The sequence below is a fragment of the Nestor notabilis genome, unplaced genomic scaffold (genome assembly GCF_000696875.1).
Source record: "Nestor notabilis isolate BGI_N333 unplaced genomic scaffold, ASM69687v1 scaffold3988, whole genome shotgun sequence".
In the NCBI taxonomy this organism is placed as follows: Eukaryota; Metazoa; Chordata; class Aves; order Psittaciformes; family Psittacidae; genus Nestor; species Nestor notabilis.
The window spans coordinates 493-21,512 of NW_009938564.1; the positions used below are offsets into that span (position 1 = coordinate 493).

At 49.0% G+C, this 21,020-nt stretch overlaps 1 protein-coding gene across 1 annotated transcript in view; it reads right to left on the reverse strand.

The window, feature by feature from the left end:
* Nucleotides 1-1,716: 1,716 nt before the first annotated feature.
* Nucleotides 1,717-21,020, reverse strand: part of MYO1D (myosin ID) — a gene marked incomplete at its 5' end in the record, with an annotated part of 101,695 nt that continues 82,391 nt past the window's right edge. Inside the window, one exon of the mRNA XM_010019378.1 lies at nt 1,717-1,873. Within this exon, the coding sequence (XP_010017680.1) occupies nt 1,717-1,873 (157 nt within the window). The remainder of the gene's footprint in view (nt 1,874-21,020) is intronic.

A 21,020-nucleotide genomic window follows, 5' to 3' on the forward strand; every position in this document is an offset into this window, starting at 1 on the left:
GACTTGTGTTTGCAGCATCTGGAAGAGCTTCTTCTCAAGGACTTGGGGCAGACCCGATGTGCAGAGCCCTCCGGTGCAGGAGCCATCCCAGAGCTGCTTATTGGTGCCCGGGATGCTGTTGGGGGCCTGGTCTGAGGCCAGGGATCATGTCGACCACAGGGCTCCAATGTGGGGCCTCCCTGGTAATGAGCATCGGGAGGCTTTAAGCTTGTCCCACTTAAATCCAGAGCTAGAGCTGCTCTGTGCTCGAGGTACCCCTTAACCTCGGGTCTGGGAGGTTGTGGTGTGGACAGGTGACCTGTCCCTGCACCCCATGTCCATGGCATGGATTTGGGAAGCTGTCCATTAACAGGTTGTTGGGTGAAGACTCTTCCAGGCTTTCCAAGTCCTAAAATGCTCAATTAAGCAAGTGCTCCCTTGTTTGCCTGCTGGGTCACAATGCAGACCCCCTGTGTCCAATGGGCTGGAAATCCTGACCTGACCAGCAGTGCCAGGACTCTGTATGTCCAATCCCAACAGCCCCTCAATGGCACAAGGCCACCTCTGCTCCAAAACCCCAGAGCAGCAGCAGCCCGAGATGTGGTGGGAATCAAAAGGCTGTCAGAACACACGTAAACACCAAGCTCAGGGTTATCTGAGCTGGGCAGATGTGGGCACCATAAGGCAGGGAAATGTGATGCCACCAGACAAGCCAAAGTGATGCACGGACACCCCAACATCCAACCCGTAAGCTGGGAACACCCAGGGAAACACTTGGAAGGGTCCAGCCTGGGTGTTTGTAGCTGGGGTTGTGCTGTTGCCCCTTGCCTGGCGCGGACGGATGTGCCAGAGTTAGTGTTCAATAGTGCAACGGGAGGGAGCTGCGGCCTCAGCCCCCCAAGCTCCACGTGTTTCCAGACTAACCCACCTGCAGTGGGTCCTTTTAGCCCTCCCTGAACCTCAGCGCTGGGACTAACACGAGGCCACGTGGAGCACCTCAAAATTCAGCAAGGCCACTTTGGTCCTAATGGGAATTCCCTGGATTTTAGGTCCCTGGAGAGGGTTATTAAGGCAAAAGCAATGCAGGATTAAAATAAATCAAACCTCTGCACTGTGAATCCCACTCTCCTTTCTGCTGGTGGACCTTGATCCAAAGGTTAATGAACTCCAGGCAGGAAAGCAGCAAGCCAAGGGGTGCGTCTCCATGTACCATCCCAACTCCATGCGTGTGGCAGGGCTGTAAGAGCGTGGAGCATCTCCTTGGCACGGGAAGCCAGCCCTCCTTTAAAACCTGGCTCCGGTTCCACTGGGATTTGGTCTCACAAAACCAGACTCCCTGAGCCGGGTTATCTTTGGTTCCTCCAGTGGAGGCTGCATAATATTGCAAAACAGGACACACAAAAAGGGAACACAGAAGGGAATATTGGAGAGGGTTTAGGAAATCAATGTGGGAAAGGGTGTAAGTACCTATAAATGCTTTTTTTTTGGAGTAATTCGGAAGCACTTTCCTGACATTCTGCCCTGTTCTAGAAGATGGATAACAGGTCACTGGCTACTTAAAGCCTTCGTTGCATTTGGTAGTAAAACCCTCTCCTGACTTTGGGTTTGCAGCTTTAGAGCTCACGTCACAGCTGAGCATCTCTACATGAGCCCCTTGAAAAGTCCAAGGCCTGGGAAGGGCGCTTGAAGGCCCGGCCCGTGTCCCCTGCTCCCGGCTGCGCCAGGCGGAGGGGGATGCTAATTCCCTGGCACGCAGAGGATGAAGCCGGAACGATGCTTGGTGAAATCCGGTTGGGATTGGTTGATCTTGGTTTCCACAGAGACGGTGCATTTCCGCCCGTGCAGGCTGCACTGCACCGGGTTGGTGACGCTGACTTGCAGAGCGCGCTTCTCACTGCAACACAAGAGGAGACAGAGGGGTCAGGGAGGGATGGGATGTGCCCGGATCCCGGCCGGGATGGGATGTGCTTAGGTCCCAGGAGGGATGGGATGTGCTTAGATCCCAGGAGGGATGGGACGTGCCCAGTGCAAGGCAGGCAGAGGGGTTTTGTGTCAGGATGCATCCTGCAGCAAGTCGAGAACGCTGCCTTAAGTCAAAGCTCAGCTCTAAGCCCAGCTTTTGGGCTTGGTTGAGCATGTGGAAGACTCCCAGGCAGGGAAACGAGCCCCCAGGGACTTTGGCATCGGGATCGGTGCTGATGGGGGAATATCATTTCCTGGGCAGAGTAAAGGCCGGGTTGCAAAAGGCCTGGGGTCTGTTGCCAGCTCAGCCACCCGCTGTGGAATGACCTAGTGAGCAGTCACTCCTACCTCTACAGTGACAATAATGACAATGTCATCCCTTGATCTGAGCTCGGAGATTAGAAATACAGCATGAAACAGCTAAAAGAATCACAGGAAGGGTTGGTTTGGGTTTTAATTCCCTCTCCAGACACACAGACCTCGTGGGGTCAGAGCGACCTGAACAGAGGCAGCACTGGGACAAAACTATGTCACCATGAACCATTCCCCAGCTTTTTAACCCTTTAACCCAGCTTTGGGACTAAAAATGATTCCCTTTGCTAAATCCCTCCTCACCCACACTCCCAGTTCCTGGATTTCCAGCATTTCTTAGTATAATAGTGAGTGGTATTTTCAGTGCTGAAGCACAAGCCCCTCCTGCAGCTCAGGTTTAGTTTCTACTTCATTAACAGAGTGTTCAAGACGCGTCACCTCCCATAAGCTGCAGTTTTATGCAGCTTCCAAGTAATTAAGATGTTCATTGCTTCCATAAAAATGAATGGATGGTTGGCAGGGTGCTGGCAGGGCACAGCACACAAAGCCCTCACGTCGTCTCAGGTATTTAAGACTTATTTACTCTTGCCTCAGTGAGTTGAGGCTCCAATCCCTGCTTAGTTTGCTATTTTTACCATGTCTTAGCAAGAACGAGCTGCATACGTGGAGGAGCTTCTGGGAGATTCCTGACAACATGTGCTTGGAGAGCAGGTTTAGCATCAAGTGTCTATAACAAGGATAAGCGCCAGTGACTTGGCTTCTCCTCTCCCCCAGCCGTCATAGGTAAGAAGACAGAGGGTCAACAGTTAATAGCCAAACTCTGTTGACCCTCCTGCTCAGCGATAAGCAGCCCAAGCCAAGGGAGTGGGAACGTCATTAACCTGGATTTTGACTACAAACTGGGTGTGGGAATCAGAAGGTCCTTGATGTATTTTGAGCACTGTGTCTGTGGGACCTTCGGCAAGAAGCTGAATCTCTCCCAGCTCCTGCTGCAAGAGGAGAATCAAGATGGTGGGCTCTGGAGAAGATGCTCTGATCCCCGTGTAACATTTCCATTAAATAAGGCCTTCACTTCCCCCACTGTTTTCCAGGTCCCACCACAACAGTTCTCATTCACTCCAGATCATGTGTTGCTTTTCTTCATGTGAGAAGAGGTTTCAGCCTCAAAACCTTTTGCTGGGGGAGCAGCTCTTGAACAGCATCCAAAGAGCAACCCACATAGGGATTTGCAAATCCACATGAGGATTACAAATCCCATCCTTGGTCTTCCCTGCGAGGCAACACGACACTGAGCCCTGCCACCAGCCCCATGAGCAGCTTGACCTGCTGGGACCTTGAACCTCTTGGATGCTGCTCCTCTGCTTGGTCAGTCGCCAGCGAGGAAGAGGTTGGAGGAAATGTCAGTTTGGTTTCCAGTCCAACAGTCACATCAGCATCACACCTGATGGTGCAGCAGCAAAAAGGGGAGATGACAGCTGCTGGCTGCCCTGGAGTAAGATGGTTTATTTATTGACCGAAAGGGAGAAAACAGCTGCTAACATCAGCCAATAAACCAGACCAAAAGACCTTCCAAATCTCACTGCTACAAGGAGACTCTGCCAGGGAAGAAACACCAACCCCCAGCATCCAGGAGTGAAACGTAAAGGGAAGAGAGAGCTTTTGTGGGAAGTCAGGATCTACCCCAGCACTGCTCCGGTCCTGCCAGGGAACCACAGGATAATTTCTGTGTATAATGAACACCGAAGTGTTGGTGTTTGCTGAAAACACAGGTCTTTTTATATAACTTCGAACAATTGTGGGTTTTTTGGTGGAAATAGCCTCTCTTTCCATCCCAGCAGTACAGCCACAGCCACTGAGCTCAGCTGCTCGTGTGGGCTGGGGCTTCTCGGTGCTCTTTTGGATTTCATGGCTCAGTGAACTCTGCAGGACCAGGTGACTTCTCTTCCTTTATCTGCTCCAAGCCATCATAGCATGAAAACTGCCTTTACCAGCTCACGATGCTCATCTAGTGCCTAGAGGAGTTAATGGCAAATAGTTGAGGTGATGGCTCTGTGGGTGAGCACCTGCGTGTGCAAAGCACCATGAGCACTGTGTGAACAGTGTCTGTGTGTGTGAGAACCACATCCCGGAGCTTGAGCATCGTTAGATGCGGCGCGAGGCGAGGAGGCACCCGGGTAAATGCTGGCAAAAGGGAAACCAGCAGAGAAGGGATGACTCCGAGTGGAAGCTGACTACTGGCCCATGAAATATTAGAGTTTTGACTGAGCATTTAATCTAGGACCTCAGGGAAAACACAAGCCAAGTAGCACATAAATGGCCACGGACAGCTGTCAGCGCTGTTGATAATACAAAAGCATCTATGTCGCCAGTAAGTGGTGGGAAGCAAAACAGGGAAGAGTGGAGAAAGATCAGAGGGAGTTCGGGCAAAGGCAGCAGAACGAGACTAGAAAGTTACATAAATGCATTGTTAAGTAAATGTTAAACATATGAGATGCTTAAGAGCAACCACTGGTGACCTGGAATGCCTTGCACGGAGCTGTAATAGGCATGAAAATACACTTGTCGATGAGATATTCCTTGTTTGTAGCTGTGAGCATCATCAGGAAGCACAGCGGGCTGCGGAGAGCTGGGAACACTCCATGCCTGGGGACAGTGGTACCCAACCACAGCCCCTCTGCTCCGGAGATGCAGCCCCATCACTTGCAGGGATGAAGCAGGGTCTTTAAATGAGGTGCTGCCTGCCTATGGATGCAGCTAATGCAGGCAAGGAGCAGGGAATCGGTTGTTTTTAGGAAGCACAATTTGTGTGGAAGCAAAGCTGAGTACAGGAAGTGCCTGATTTTCATGACAACAAACCAGAGGGATTTAAATGAGGCAAAGCCTGCCATGCAGTGTGAAAGCAGGGCTCTGAATGGGATGTATTCCAGAGGGGATTTTCCTAAATGATCAAATCTTTCTAGAGTTTAGATGAAGGAGTCTTTCTGGAAAGGCAGGCATCGCTGTGGACTACTTGGTTAAGACAAGAAGGCATGCAGCTGCGAACAAGCTGTTTGGAAGCATTAGGAGAGGGATGGAGAACACAGAGAAAATTGTAGCACCTTATGTAAGTCTCATCTGGATCCCGGCTGCAGCCTCTGAGGGGGTTCAGTGATGGAAAAATAATAGTAAAGTGCCTCGGAGATGAAGGGAGGCTGAAAAAAGAAACCCCCAAATCAGCAGCTATGTTCTGCATGAAGAAAATGCGTAAGAAGCCAAAGAGAGAAACTAGGGAGGTCTAAAAAAAGGCAGCTTTCAAGGCTCTGCTTCCTAACAACAGCCAAAGAGACCAACAGTCACACAGACTCTCCAGGTAGGTTACAATAGCTGCCAGGCAGCGTGTAACCCACTGCTGTGGATCACTCCAGGCTGTGGTGCTCACTGCTGGGTGGCACAGAGGTGAATAAAAATGAGCAGGAGCTAAAAAGACATTGAACATAACAGAGGTGATAAACATTTACATATCTGACTTACAACAGTGTCATTTTTGGAGATGATAAGTGTCTTCTGCAAGAGGGATTCAAGCACACTGGCTGTGCAGGCTGTGTGCTTGGCAAGGGAGGGATGGGGGAGATATATCTCGTCTGACCACTTGTGGCTTTCTGCTACTTGCAGAACAATGATACTGGGGATATTTGGGCTCAAAGGAAAAAGTTAAGAGTTGTCCCTGTGAAAATTAACCCCACAATAGCTTTAAATGGAGGCAAAAATGGGAATATCCAGTTTCTCAACATATGCAAAACCTGCACTGAAAACCTCATGTGCATTTTGTGTCACCCCTGCTCCGAATGAGGAGCAAAGCACTGTCTGGCTGTGCAGAGAAGCATCCCCTGCTGTGGGGAGCTGGGGCAAGTGCTGTCCCCGGGGAGCCACAGCATGAAAGGTACCACATGTCAGTACCCCTGGGTGGATGTTTCATTCCAGGGAGAGGGATGTCATAGTTTAGTGTGTGGTGTCCCTGCTCATGGCAGGGGGGTTGGAACTAGATGATCTTAAGGTCCTTTCCAACCCAAACTGTTCTATGTTCTGCTGCAAGCACTCAGAGCCCGTGGCTGCGGCCGCTCCATCTTCACAGCTCTGTGGCTGCCTCTCGGGGGGGCAGTAACATGTGAAGTGTGCACAGCTTCAAAGCACCAGGTCCCACTTCCAGAAGAGATTTACACCCTTGGAGCATAAATTTCCCTAAGTAAGATGCAGATGATTCTGACAGCATCACCCCTGTGACTACTTGGTGCACTTCATCCTTCTTTGCTCTGCTGTCAGAGGGAGAAAACACCTTTTCCCATTAGCTCTTATTAAAACACTGTGGCTCAAGCAGCTACAAGAGGTTAAAAGCAATGATTTACTATCCTGCATATCTGAGAAAGCAATTTAACGTCCTCTTTGCCTCCTCACACTGGCTGCTGGAGTGTATTAGCCCCACCAAAGGAAATCCCCCTCCATCTAGTGGTCCCTTTTTAGTGCTGTCCTGGAGCTGCAGCTGGCAGCACTCCTCATCCCATGGGTTTGGTTACAAGCACTGAGAAGCCCGGGGTGAGGAGATTAACCAGGATCCCTTTTCGGTGCAGAAGATAACTCAAGAGCAGCTGGGTGAGCAGGGGATTAGCATGCGTGGTAGGTAGCGTGCGCCTTACTCAGCACGTGCTTCATTCACTCACACGTGCACCAAAGGGACATGACAACATCCTAAACCACACCGGGTTTTCAGACTCTGCCTTGTGAAACTCTCTCTGAGGTCTTACACAGCAGAAGCAAGAGACAAACAGGATGTTTTCCCAAACTGTTACTTGCTTTTTAGAGACACGGTGGTGTTGGTGTTGTAGAGCTCTTTAGTATCAGGTGGCCTTCGCAGAGACTAGACATTAAGATGGATCAAAGCTGTGGAAAAGAGAGACTACAAAGAAGGCAGACACGAAGAAAGGAGATCTCAAGTCAGGATCAAAAGGCAAATTTCCATAGTGGAAGGTCAGAACAAGTCCTCCAGGCATGTTAATGCCAAGAAAGGTCAGTTAAACACGGCACTGGCAGGTCCTTTCTCACTGTGTGATTTTATGATCTGCAGTCAAATGACACTCCATATTGTGAATTTTTTTTCAGCCTTCAAACCCAGCAAATATTTACAGCTTATTTCTAACACAGTTTTGTACGTTGTGGTCTATATTCAGGTAAATCACCTCAGAAGCTGGGAGAAGTGGCTTTTCAAAAGCAATTTCTTAATCTGCAAGAGAAGGACCAGGCTACAAACTGCAATCCTGCGTTGTTCCACTGAAAACTCAACCACTCCACTTAAGAAGTGGCTTTCAATCTTCTCTGGCTCAGACTTGCCCATGTGTCATTTCTCTCTGCAGCTCACACTGACATCTATTTACCAGCACAAACCACAGAGCCGCTTGCCTTTGGTTTGGGAACCACACAGTGCCACGTATTACAACATCGCGCTCACAACTTGCGTCAGCAACTCTATATTTGCCCTTCTAATGAGAAACAAGATTTGTTAATATCTGTATATTCCCAGTGAAAACCATTCCATACGTCTGATGGCACATAGCAAGGCAAGAGCAAAGTCAGCTATTAATACCCTGGTCTGTCGGCGTCTGGCCGGTGCGTCGGGTCAGTTCCTTTTATTCACATAAAAGCCACTTTCCTAAGAGGACAGCAGCTGCCACAACAGGGATGTGCTTTTTTCAGGACATGCCTGTGGTAGAGGCAATATATTCCTTCCCCTCTCACTGAGGTGTAAAGCCAGCCCATTAGATGCTTGGCTCTCTCATTCTTACAAGGCATGTATTCCTGCTTGAAGGCAGGGTCAGGCGGTCCTGGAGGAGCGCCGGAGAGCTGCGCTTCCCTCTTCATCTGGTTAGTAACTGGGACATTTGTGACCCATCCTCACCAGCCAGGGAGCTCTAAAATATTCCTGTCTCTTCCAGCAAAACTGTTTGGTTCACGTGCTTCAGGGTAAAGGAGGATCCCCAGGGTGATGGGGCAGGGACTGCTCCTCCCCTGCCCTCTCCAGGGCTGTTTCCCTTCCTCGGGAGCTTGGGGTAGCAGCCAGATTTCAATAAAATACCCAAGCAGCTAAAAAATGTTTCAGTAAAATGCTGGGTTGCATCAAAAGGAGCATGGTCAGCAAGTTGAGGGAGGGGATTCTCCTCCTCTGCTGCGCTCTGGGGAGACACCCCCCACCCTGCAGTCCTGATCCAGCTCTGGGGCAACAGCATCAGAGGGACGTGGAGCTGCTGGAGCAAGTCCAGAGGAGGCCATGGAGCTGCTGCGAGGGCTGGAGCAGCTCTGCTCTGGAGCCAGGCTGAGAGAGCTGGGCTGGGGCAGCTGGAGAAGAGAAGGCTCCTGAAGGGGACACCTTAGAGCAGCTCCAGTGCCTAAAGGGGCTCCAGGAAACCTGGAGAGGGGCTTTGGACAAGGGATGGAGGGACAGGCCAAGGGGAATGGCTTTAACCTGCCAGAGGGGAGACTGAGATGAGCTCTGAGGCAGAAGTTCTTCTTTGTGGCTCAGTTTGCATCCTGCTTATTTTTGGATAAACAGAGGAATTGATGATTCTGTGATTTAGTTTGTGAGGATGATGGTTATACACATTACAGTCCAGCAACAGATGCCACTTGCCTTCACCTACTCAAACTGACCCAGTTCTCAACAGCTTCCCCGGGGTGCAGCACCAATATATAAACCAGAGCTCCTGAAGTCTCCAATTAGTTGTATTTTCTCAGCTATTCTGAGTCTGGCAAAGCTTTTGAGAGCCAGCTCTCATCCGGATTCTGCTTTACTGGGAGCAATTGTGGCCACAAGACACTGGAGTGTTCCATATTTCATAAAAACCACTATGCCAAAAATATGATTCAAAGTCCTTGGCTGGAGACACAGTAAAAGCAGAACATTGGCTCATTCACAGGGTTATGCCAAGAATCCTGCATTAGAAATGCACCAGCACATAAATAAAATAAAACCACTTAGGAAGATGAGCACAGACTTGCCTCCCATATAGGACATCTCAGACCCTGAGTCCTGCTCAGGCTGGACACCAGCAAAAGTCTTTCCTTGTATTTTCTTTTTGGTCCTCAGCATCACCCAGCCAGTGGGCTGAATTCATGGACCCTGCCTGGGGGGTACACAGCCTGTGTTTGCAATGTTCCTCCTGAAAAGATCATAGAACCATGGAATCATAGAAAAGTTTGGGTTAGAAGGGACCTTCAAAGCTCATCTAGTCCAACCCCCCCTGCAATGAGCAGGGACATCTTCAACTAGATGCTCTCAACCTGCTTAGCAGATGCTACTAAAATTCCTCAAGTTTAAGAAAGCAGGAAATTCCAAAAATAACCTACTTCAAAGGCAACCCAGCACCTTTCAGTCACCTGGGATGTATTTATCCAGCTCTTGCACGAATGTGAGGCACTGGGAGCCAATGGGGAGGACAATAAGTCTGGGATTACTCAATTTACCACTCAAATTTATAAGGGGCAACAATTTTCTAGCATCAGACAGTGGCTGAACCAGCTGACGGGTGTGTTATGTTGGAAAACGATGGCACAGCGAAGTGCTGCTGTCGTCCTATCATCTCCCTTTGATACAGACATAACCCACAGTCATCCTGATGGGTGAGCAGCTCTGCTTTTCCCACTGCTCTGTGCAGGGCTGGGAATTAAACAGAGTCTGGCAGAGGTCTGAAGCCACAAAACAGGGGAAGCTGCCACGAAGCTTCAGAGAGATCCCCTACATTATTATAAAATAATCAAAAGTGTGCACACTTTTGGGGTTCTTCTCCTCTTTTTGTATTTTTCCTTATTATTCTTTGGGATCAACCTGTGCCAGGAAGCCAACTTGGATAAGTGGGAGGGCAATTAGCTCAGGTGAAGCCACAAGCCCGGCTTCTGCCTGCGCCGTTGGCCGTGATGCCACCGGAGCCATGGGAAATGAGTGGATCCAGGGGCTGGCAGCCATGAGGATAACAGCACCAGGGCTCTCCGCAGGCAGAAGGGCTGGGAATCTGGGCTGTGTCATCGCATCCCACCCCCAGCTCCAACAGCTTTGGTTGGATAATGCCTCCAAGGGGTGGCCGTGCCCGGGACCTGGCTGTCGTTGTCCCCAGCTGCCCTGGCTGTGCTCCTGCCCTGCAGCCTGTGACACACAAACAGCTCAGCTCCATTATCCTGCGCGCACAGCGCCGCTGAGCTCATGAAAGCTGGAGCCGGGGATTTAACGGGAGGGCTCTGCCATCCCGGGAACATCCACTGCCGCTCGCTCGGCACCGCGCGGGCACAACGCTCCCGGCTCCCTTGGAGCAGCGTGTGCCAGCTCGTGTGTGTGTGCAGGGGGCTGGAAGGGGTGATGGGGACCTGCTGCTTCCAGCACTGCAGCTCTCGGTCACTATAGCAACGTGGATATTCATCATCCCATCTGATGCTTCATTTCTGCCAGCCAACCAGGGCTGATGCAGAGCAACGAGAGCTGGGTTCGTTCACTGCCTGCTCTGATTGCTGCTCCATGCACCCCGGGTAACCCCTCTAGAAGCTCATTCTGCATGAATTCCCCTTGCTGAGGGGGTTTTGAGTTTCCGGAGGATGGTGCTGCTCACACCACTGCAGTAGCAGAAGCACTGGTGCAGAGGACTTTTAGGCAGGGTGTCACCATGACCTACTTAGTGCAGGACGAGGTGACATCATGTTAAATTGCTGGTGGCTTCCCAGTTCTCTGGACCACTCTGTCCAGCAGCAATGCTGAACTCATCTGACCCCACAGGCAGGTTCCTGACACTGAGGCACATACCTCTGGCTGTCGGGATAACCTTGCTCTGTCAGCACGAGACACGTCTCCCCTCCTCAGCATCCCTGACCTGGAACAGCTGTGCTTAATCCTGCCTCTGTTTCCGGATCTGGTCTGAAAACCTAGATTTGTCTCCTTTTCCAATAGAAAAGAGAGCAATTAGCTAAAGCTTGAGGGGATAGAAAAATGCCATTAAAAAAAGAAGAGGTGTTACTGGCTGCATTCTCCTGCAGCTTCTCTCCCAGGGAGAAGCAATGTTCCTGTTCACTCTTCCCTGTGTGAAGCAAGATTTTTATCACGTCGTGCCTGATAAAAGATCACATTTTCACAGGCAATCAGAGACACACGTGAGCCTTTTCCCCTCGGATTTAGGCAGTGCCAGGGCTCTCCAGCTCATTCCCGAAAGCTAACCTGTGCAGTTTAATCCAAGGAGAATGCAGAGGGCTGGGGTGTGTGCAGGTTATCACAGTGTTGTGCCAGCCAGGAGGACAGCTCCTCCTCTCCCAGCATCCACACCACTGACGCTTGAGCTGAGGAAGCTGAATCATCCTTCAGTTCATGACAGGCTTTTAACCTGATGTTGAGGAGTCTCACGGAGGACAAGAACACCTCTGCCCATGGTTGAAAGAAGAATCACTTGAACACGGTCATTTTTCCACCCCTTGGGTTTACACTGTCCCCCCAGAGCCATTGATGGGGCAAGACCTGGTGATTCCTGCAAACCTATCACCCTGCCAGGTGTCTCTCACACCAAAGGCAGTTTAAAACACAGTACAGGACCCTGAGGAACAAGGCAGGGAAGAATCATCAGGCAAAGGGTGATGGAAGGGAAGAGGAAGAGGAAGCAACAAGTCAGGGTGAGTCAGGGCACAGACCTCTTGATTGCTCCATCATCACATTCAGGTTTTAGCTTTTGAAGCAACTACTTCTCTCCTATTTTCTGGGACAAGAGCACACCCACAGTCTTTGGAGGAGCCTGAAGAGATAGAGGGAGTGCTCAGGGCTTAAAAGGGGGTTTTAAATACAAGAGAAGGTCAGAAGAAAGCTGAGGAGCAGGTTGTACCACGGTTGATGCTACTGAAAAAACACTGAGAAGAAGCTGGAGACTCAGGAGAAGATCCCAGATAATGGAGCGACTTGGTGCATTTGGTTCTGGCTGCCAACATCCCTATGGGCTATTGAGAGTCCCGGAGACAGATGGTATATTAGGGATGATGTTTGCACACATTTACAACCAAAATTCCTCAGCAAGGTTACTTGGTTTTTAAAGCCTTGAGAAAATTTGGCCTGTATTTCCCAGCACAGGATGGCCAGAAGATGGCTTTGGTTGGGCATTAAGGAGAATTTGGTTTACAGAAAAGAGAAGACAAAAGCAATAACTGCAGCAGGCAATCATGAGGTGGACAAACTAAGGAGGAAGTGGGGGATTTCAGAAACAGAAGGAAGGAAGAGGATGGTTGGACTGTGCTGGGTTGTGAGGAGCCACTGTTCCCCTAACATAGGGAAAAGTTGCTTCTACTGCCTCAAAAACTCCATCCAGGTGGGAAAGCCCAGGTAGAACCAGCACTGACATCACCTCTGTGTCAGCATTACAGCATTCCAATGACACATTCTGAGTCTAATCAAATTTCAGGCACGATGAAAGTCATTATGTTCTGGTTGAAAGCATCGGGGTGAATCAGGGCTGAGGACAGGAAGCCTGGGGAGAAGAAACGAGGCAGATGTGGTAAGAAAGATTTTCCTTCCATTACCAAACTTTCAAGCCATGAAACAAAGTCCTTGCAGTAGCACACAGCACCACAGAGGTATTTAGAAGAGGAATTTCATTCTGGACTCCTAATGTCCTCCCCAAGGACCAAGAGCAGTCAGATTAGCCTAAACCAATGTGACAGCGACCTGCCAGGAGCTTGGTATCAGCCACAGGCACTCCCCGAACAAAGAACCAAGCTGAAAAACATAAGCCTATGACTAATGATTAAAGGCAGCCTATTTCTCTACATTTCAATCCAGATGATTCCTAAGAGCACCAAACTTCCACCAGGTTTCCTTAATATTACAGATTCATGATGCTCTGCAAGGCATCAAGGACCCATCGTCTCAGGACCAGGACTTGGGCTGTATAGCAGGAAATCAATCGTGTATGTGATTGCAAATGATGGACAGGATTTTGAGTAGATCTTGTGTATTCAGAGAGGTTGGGCAGCCAATTGGGTGTTTATTATTTCAGGAGCATTTGCTGAGCTGTTCCAGAGTGGTCTCAGTATCACTTCTGCAAAGTAAAGGGCTCTGAAGCTGCAATCCCCGAGTAAAAATGCTGGCACTTCTGCTTCCCTTTGTTCTCTTGTCTTTATTCACTGATACATTAGCACAATTCACAGAGGCAGGAAAAAAGGCAACTTGCTGTGAAGAGACACAACCAGCTCTTATTGAAATACCTGACCTATTTCTGCTTTCCCTTTGCCTAACTTGCTCAACAAGAAGTTTGGATTTGCAGAAATAGCTAAAATAGCTGCACTGGAGCATGTGGAAAATTCTTATAGAAATGAAAAGTCTGGAAGGGAAATGCACATTGTCAGGCTGATTCCCACTATATTCATCACCTTCTCAATGCAACAACATATAATTTTCATGTCAGAGTATTACATGACTTTGCTGCAGGACACCACCCATGCAAACACAATACGGACATGTAAGTGAAACCTCTATTATCAGCTACCCAACCTGAAAACACAGCAAATCCCTCCTGCCTGAAATTCAGCCTCTTGCTCACCAAGCAGGGTGATCTCACAGTATCCATATCCCTGCCCTCTTAGGCAAGGGTTTAACTGCTCTCATCACACAGCTTTCAGCAAGGCAAGGCCCAGGGAAGGTGCAAGAGTGGAGCCACTGCTCGTGAACCACCAGCACTGCTGTCAGTGCCTCCATCCCTCTGGAATCAAAACAGGTCTGTTCCCGAGCAGGCTTAGGATGCAAGCTTTAGAGCACAGACACGTTACTAGGCACAGTAAAATGCCTTTAATTACTGTCTGGCACAGTTTGTATTCTCAGCTGCAAAAGAATCGATCCTTTCCCTATCTTCCCTTGCAGTGGAGGGTACAGTTTTTACTTAAATGCTATTTCTGTTGATGAGCCTCTTCCCTTCCCACCCCCGACCTGCTGCTTCATGTAGATTGGAACCAACGCCAGAGGCTGCAATTCCTGGCAGTCATGGGCAGCACCACTGCGGTGACTGCAACAACGCTGCCATTATAGCCAACAACCCGGACCCTCTGTGCTGTGGATTCATCCCTCTCCTCTGCAAACACCCCATGTCATGATGCTCTGCCATGGATGCAGGGAAATGGAGCTGGTGACCCACTGGGTTTTATGCTCCTATATAATTTTCTCCAAATACAGGCAAGTTTGGCAAAACAGAATTGTTTCAATACCTAAAGGGGCCAACAAAACCCTGGAGAGGGGCTTTGGACAAGGGATGGAGGGACAGGCCAAGGGGAATGGCTTTAATCTGCCAGAGGGGAGATTGAGATGAGCTCTGAGGCAGAAGCTCTTACCCGGGAGGGTGCTGAGGCGCTGGCACAGGGTGCCCAGAGAAGCTGTGGCTGCCCCATCCCTGGCAGTGTTCAAGGCCAGGTTGGACACAGGGGCTTGGAGCAACCTGCTCTAGTGGAAGGTGTCCCTGCCCGGGGCAGGGGTTGGAACTGGAGGAGCTTTAAGGATCCTCCCAGCCCAAACGAGTCTGGGATTCTAAGAATAAGACATGGCATGATACATCCTTAGCTTTCCAGTCTAAGAGGGATACTAATGGCTTCACAGGGCTGTGGTAAGGATGAATAACTACAATCTCCGAGCCATGTCGAATGCTATTTGGAGGTACCAAATGGTGGTAGGCTCACCATTATCTCATCCATCTTTTCTTTGGCAGAATTATCAATATTTTATGCTTCTCTATTTCAGAGTCTGTGCTGGGAGAGCTCAGCAGATTTACACTGAGAAATTTGCTACATCAACCAAACGCCTGCAAAGCCAAAGCCATTAACAAATCAAATATCTACAGCTCCAGCATTCACTAGTAATTTATTTTGCTGCAGTCATTCCAGCTGAGCAAAGTATCTCTCCCCCTCCTCAGTTTCTAATCAGCTTCCATCCTCCTCTGGGCTTACCAGAGTTAAATCTTTCCCATTGCTCTCTGTGCTGAATTGAAAAATTGAGCTGCAAATGGGGGAAAATGAGTTGCAAAGCAAATGCTTCCACTAGTAACAGATTAACTCTTTGTTCTGAGGCCATCACAGCATTTCAAGAGGCTTCCTGTACATTTTCTGAAGAGCCATTGCAGTGACGAGATAAGATACCACCACTGTGAAATAATCTCTGGGAGAAGAACCACTGCTCTGGTCTCCAAGGGTATGCCAGCCCGGGAGCCAGCTGTAGAGCTCAGTGTAGCACTACCAAAATAGCAAATTAATCCCTCATCTCAGGACAGAACTTGCACAAGGACTCTCTGATGCTCATCCTCACACTTCCAAACACTTTCCACTAACATCGCAAACCAGGAATATTCTTCAGCCTTGTTTAAAAACTGCATTTTAGGACCTTGGTTTTTGTATGATAGATTTTGTTTGTGAGTGACAGAGGGAGCTGATGGGCGGGGGAGGGGGGTCAGTAAATTAAGATAAAACCAACCTTTTTGCAAAAGTGCTCAGTCTCATGACTCTCCCTTCCTGTCTGCAGCAGACTGCACTGCCCTTCTTCCCCTTCACAGTGCCACAGCTTTTTTCTAGCTCCAACAGCTCTATAGACAGAACATACTAATGTAAAAAGAGCTGACAACACCCAGGGCACCCGTTAATGCAACAGCTACAAAAAGGGCCACGAGGGCAGGATGATACGGAGTCAGATCTAATGATACACGAGGTCACTGGACCATAGAGCGTGGAAATGCGTTGTACACAAGATTAAAAACCCAATGTGAAAAGCCAGAGGGTCAAAAGGAGTGAGTGTAGGTGCAACCCCTCAGCAGGAAAGTGCTAATGATCTCCCCAGCCTCGTCTGCCTTGGCACAGCTCCTGCTCTCACCGAGGCGATGCGCTGAACGATGCCTGTACGACGCCAGGAGTTTGTATTAAGTGATCTTCGGTAGTGCTGGGTCAGCTCCCACAGCTTGTGCAGTGACAGCGATTAGGCTGGATGATTAGGAAGAGTCTGCCTGACCTTGGGATCAATGAAAGCCCTCCTTAAGTCACGCATGTTTCTCCAGGGCTAGAATCCTGCCACGGACAGGGAGAGCCAACAAGCTTATGCAGATCACTGAGAGACAGAGGTCACAGCAAACCTCCTGCTGCCAAGTGCGGTGCAGCACTGCATGACAGCCAGCACGAGCTGCTTAGTGAGCCCATCTGCAAAAAACCTACCTGAAAATGACCCAGCAGCTTATAAATCTCCTTCGGTGCCTTCACGAGGCACTGCAGCCCTGCTTCTACACAGCGAGGTCAGCTCATGGTGTGTTAGCGTGCCCCGGTCCTGATGCTGAAAGGAGCTAGGCTCATTTTAGACCAGCATTTCCCAAAGGTGATGACACTCACTTGGCTCTCTTCTGGGTGTAGAATCTTCACATGACACATTAAAGGGAAGAGCTACCTTTAAATTGCTGCACATAATTCTCTCAGAATTCCTGCAGCACAAGAAGGAAACAGCTGGAATTACTGGCTCCACATGTAAACACTTGTGACCAGGAGAAAGCAAGCTGCTGACAGGTAATGAAGTGCTCCTCAGCTACTGTAAACACTTAGGTCACTAATTGGAGCTGCTTCTTACTCTTTTGCTCTTTGTGTCCCTCCCACAAGGAACTGAGCTGCTGCCAGCAAACCGTCAGCAGAAGGAAGGCTTATAAATCTGCAGTTCTATACTCAGAAATAACCCCTGTGCAGTGATTTTTTCTATCCTGTGCCACCTCTGAGCTCTCTGAAGCTGTGACCCACGTGTGCTGTTGCAAGAAGGGAGGTTCGGTTCGGTCCTTGGAGAAGATGCGGTGATACAGGAGCAGAAGCAAAGCCTGAGAGAGCGGGAATGATTTGGGTCCTGACAAGTGAGGCTGCAGCCAGCACATACCAGCCTGCACGTGTTGCTATAGCTTTCAAAGCTGTGGGGTTTAATGTTACCAAGTTCTGATTTTAACTTTATGGAGGTGGTCTTCACTGTGCACTCAGGCAACACCTCCCCAGACTGACACAAACACAGCACAATCCAGTGCCCTCGCTTTTCTGGAAGTACTTCTATCCCCAAGCAGGGGCTGTATTAACCCTCCCAATGAGCACAATGCCCTGTGCCACCAACTCAATCCAACTGTAACAAGTACTTCAATATTCTTGTGCCAAGCAGACAAGTCATACATCCAAACACTTACAATTATTAGGATTAAGTGATTGTGAATGGAGGTGTGAAGTGAGAGGAGGAAAAGGTTTACCCTTGGATTCTGCTCTGCTCCTGAGGTGAACCCTGGCTAATTATCACCTTTACACAGACAAACTGCAGAACTGAACCACTCTAGATCTGATCCAGAGATAACTTCTACTGGAGATAATGGAGCAAGTGGTAACAGGAGATGATTAACAGCCTAACATGGAAAGTTAACCAGCGACAGCCTGCTCCATGACTTAGAATATTCTCCCGAGAGCACTGCAGTAGGAGCCCAGAAGCCCACTGCTGGTTACAACAGCTGTTCACAGCAGTGTGAGGAAGCACATTTAAGAGATGTATTAAATTTCAAAGGCATTCTGGATGAAACTGGCCCAGGCTCCTCTTCCCATCTCTGCCCAAGTCCCTTTCTGCAGTCTCCTCAGAGGCAAGCACGCTAGCGCTTGCCTGCGTGAGAGAGGGTGTAAGACAGTCAAAGAAATGATCAGAGGAAAAAGAAGTTAATTTCCCGGTGAACTCAGAGCCTTTCTACTCCTCAAAGACAAGTTTGACAGCCAGGCACAGCGCTTCCTCCCAGCCCTCCCTAAAAATACTCACCAACAGAAGGCAGGACTGGAAAACATAACTTACTCGAAGCCACGAACAAAACCCACCTCTTTGCAAACTGTCAATTTAAATGAAACCAGTTGCCTTTTGGAACTGAAAAAATCCTGAAGCAGACAGGATATAAGAATGAATCTCAGAATCCCAGCCTGGTTTGTGTTGGAAGGGACCTTGAAGCTCATCCAGCTCCAACCCCTGCCACATGCAGGGACACCTTCCACTAGAGCAGGTTGCTCCAAGCCCCTGTGTCCAACCTGGCCTTGAACACTGCCAGGGATGGGGCAGCCACAGCTCCTCTGGGCACCCTGTGCCAGCGCCTCAGCACCCTCCCAGGGAAGAATCCTGTGGAATATTACTGTGGAACAGCACTAACTGCTGTCTCTAAGTTGCAGCCTGGGACAGGAGAGCACGTAACGCTGTTACCCAGCACTCTGCTTTGTACAGACCACCAAGTTTCACTTTAATTCCCACTGTCATAGAACAGAATCTTTGAAGGACAGTGAGGATGAGGTTTGTGCTGGCTTATTAGTCACTATTTCCTCTGCTGAAAGTATCCATGTGCTCATCCTATTACAGTGAGAACCATCTTCATGTGCTCTCTCTTGGTCTGTGGCAGAATCTGCAGTTCCCAGTGGAGTCTGAGAGGAGAACTGGAGCCTCCCGTGCTGCAGGCTACCTGCAGGGAAGCTGGACAAGCTGCAGAGCAGCTCGTGTCTCTGCACCATCACCCAGCTGCTCTGCATCCTCTTTCACAAAGGAAACCACAGCCCAAACCCAGCCTCACTACAGACACTCATGTGGCCACAGATTCTGACACCAGCTGGGTCTCATCTTCAAAGAACTGCACTATTTGGGTATGTTTCTTTAAAGGAGGAGGAGCACTATGGATGTGTGATAGGAACATCTGCTACTGCTTCTGACTCTATCTCTATCTGGTTTTCTTTCTCTTCAGGTTTATTTAAGAAGGAAAAGCCACAAGGCAAGTGATGGGCTGTGGTCTGGCCGTGAGCAGAACGACAGTTTCAAAAGGGATTTTCCAAAAATCATAGAATCCCAGCCTGGTTTGGGTTGAAGGGACCTTAAAGCTCCTCCAGTTCCAACCCCTGCCACGGGCAGGGACACCTTCCACTAGAGCAGGTTGCTCCAAGCCCCTGTGTCCAACCTGGCCTTGAACACTGCCAGGGATGGTGCAGCCACAGCTTCTCTGGGCACCCTGTGCCAGCACCTCATCACCAGTTTTGGGACCAGGCATAAGCAAATCCTGTTGTAGCTGTTGGCTTGCGAAGGCTGCTCAGGGCCAGCACCTCTGAACTGCTACAGCCAGCCCTGGCTGAAGGCAGCCACCAAGGTGCTCTCCAGAGACAGGGATGTGCCAGTGCTCAATGCCTGATGTCCTGCGCCAAGAATGACACCGAAGGAGGCAGGGGCAGGGTACAGCCATGTACCCCAAAGAGGGACACCCAACTGGTTTCAAACCTGTAGGCAGAGCCTTCAGCTCCAGGAGGATCAGAGGAAGAGGGATTGCTGGCATCTTCCCTGTGAAACTCCAGCCTCGGGCTGATTGGAAACTCCTTCCTTTACTTGGTGCCTTTATCTGTTCTCCTCATCTGCAGGATCCAAAGGAGTTGAAAACCAAAGAGGTGGCTGCTGCCTGCTTGCACAAGGACACAGACAAAAGGGAGAAGAGGGTGCTGTGCTATTTAAAGCTGCCTCCTCCTCAATTCCTAGGGGTGGAATTTTACCTCCGGAGTGTTGATTGCTTCGTAGGAAGGATTTAAAGACTACTCATACAAAAATGATCATTAAAACCTAAATTAAACCTAGGCCTAGTCAATACTTTCCATTTCAATTGTTCTCAAACGCCAGAATAACACATCCAATTTGCTACAGAGATCTACTGCCATTTTCTACCATTTTACTAAACAAAAGCAAAGTGCTGGTTTTAAACACTGAAAGTGTGCCGAAAGCCCCTTTGACCATAAGCTTCCAGCACGATTCCTTAACTGCAGCATCTAAAGTGACTTCAAATTAAAAGAATTTGGAAATACTGTGATTAGTTTGATTACTAAATCAGCAACTTGATTTAGTAAAATCACTGGCAGCTCATAAAGTATTAGCTAGAACAATTAACAAGTGGTGGTGGGGTATGAGTTGTATTTGCAAACTAGCTCAGGCTGGAATAAATACAGCTGAAGTCCTCCCTTCTCTCATTTTTTTAACCTTTCTGGTTTTACTTTGGCAAACTAGGAAATGGCACAAGCAGCACATATTCTAAAGGTTAATATTAATTACCTGTGCCGAAATGCCTTTGATAAATCAAGAGTCAGAAAACCATTTTCCAACGAACTTGTATTTTTTTTATGTCCAAGATGGCTTTTAACCCCCCGCAATAGACTATTCCAGCCCATGTGTCCTTCTGCTATGAGACAGGAGAAACTGAATTATCACTTGGAAGCCTAGATTAGAAAACTGGGGGCATAAGCCACAGCAGGGAAACAGCATGTTGGGAATGAAGACGCCTTCAACAAAGCACGTGCTGGTTCAGCACTTGCTCTTGTTAGATTTAATGAGTCACTGGGTTTTGATCACGTTAAGGCAATACAGTGTGTGCCTTCTTCTATAATCTTAAGTGCAAACAGATTTCATGAATAAGCATTTTCGAGTCATAAATGGGCTGCTTCTTAATAAAATGTGAAGTACTAAGTTGCTGTAGCGATGGTGATTGATGGCCAATGCCACCTCTGGAACAAAAGGGTGCAGAGCTTGCTCTGTATCAGCTTTTGTCTTTGCACATTTTCTGCCATCTGCTTTGCAAGAAACCCCACAAAATGAAGGGGATGCTTTGTACATGGATCTAGGATAGCTTCACCCAGGCATGGGCACTCACCACAAACCCCTGCCTGAGGTACCAGGAAGGATGCTGCAACCCTCTGCCTTGCCGCTG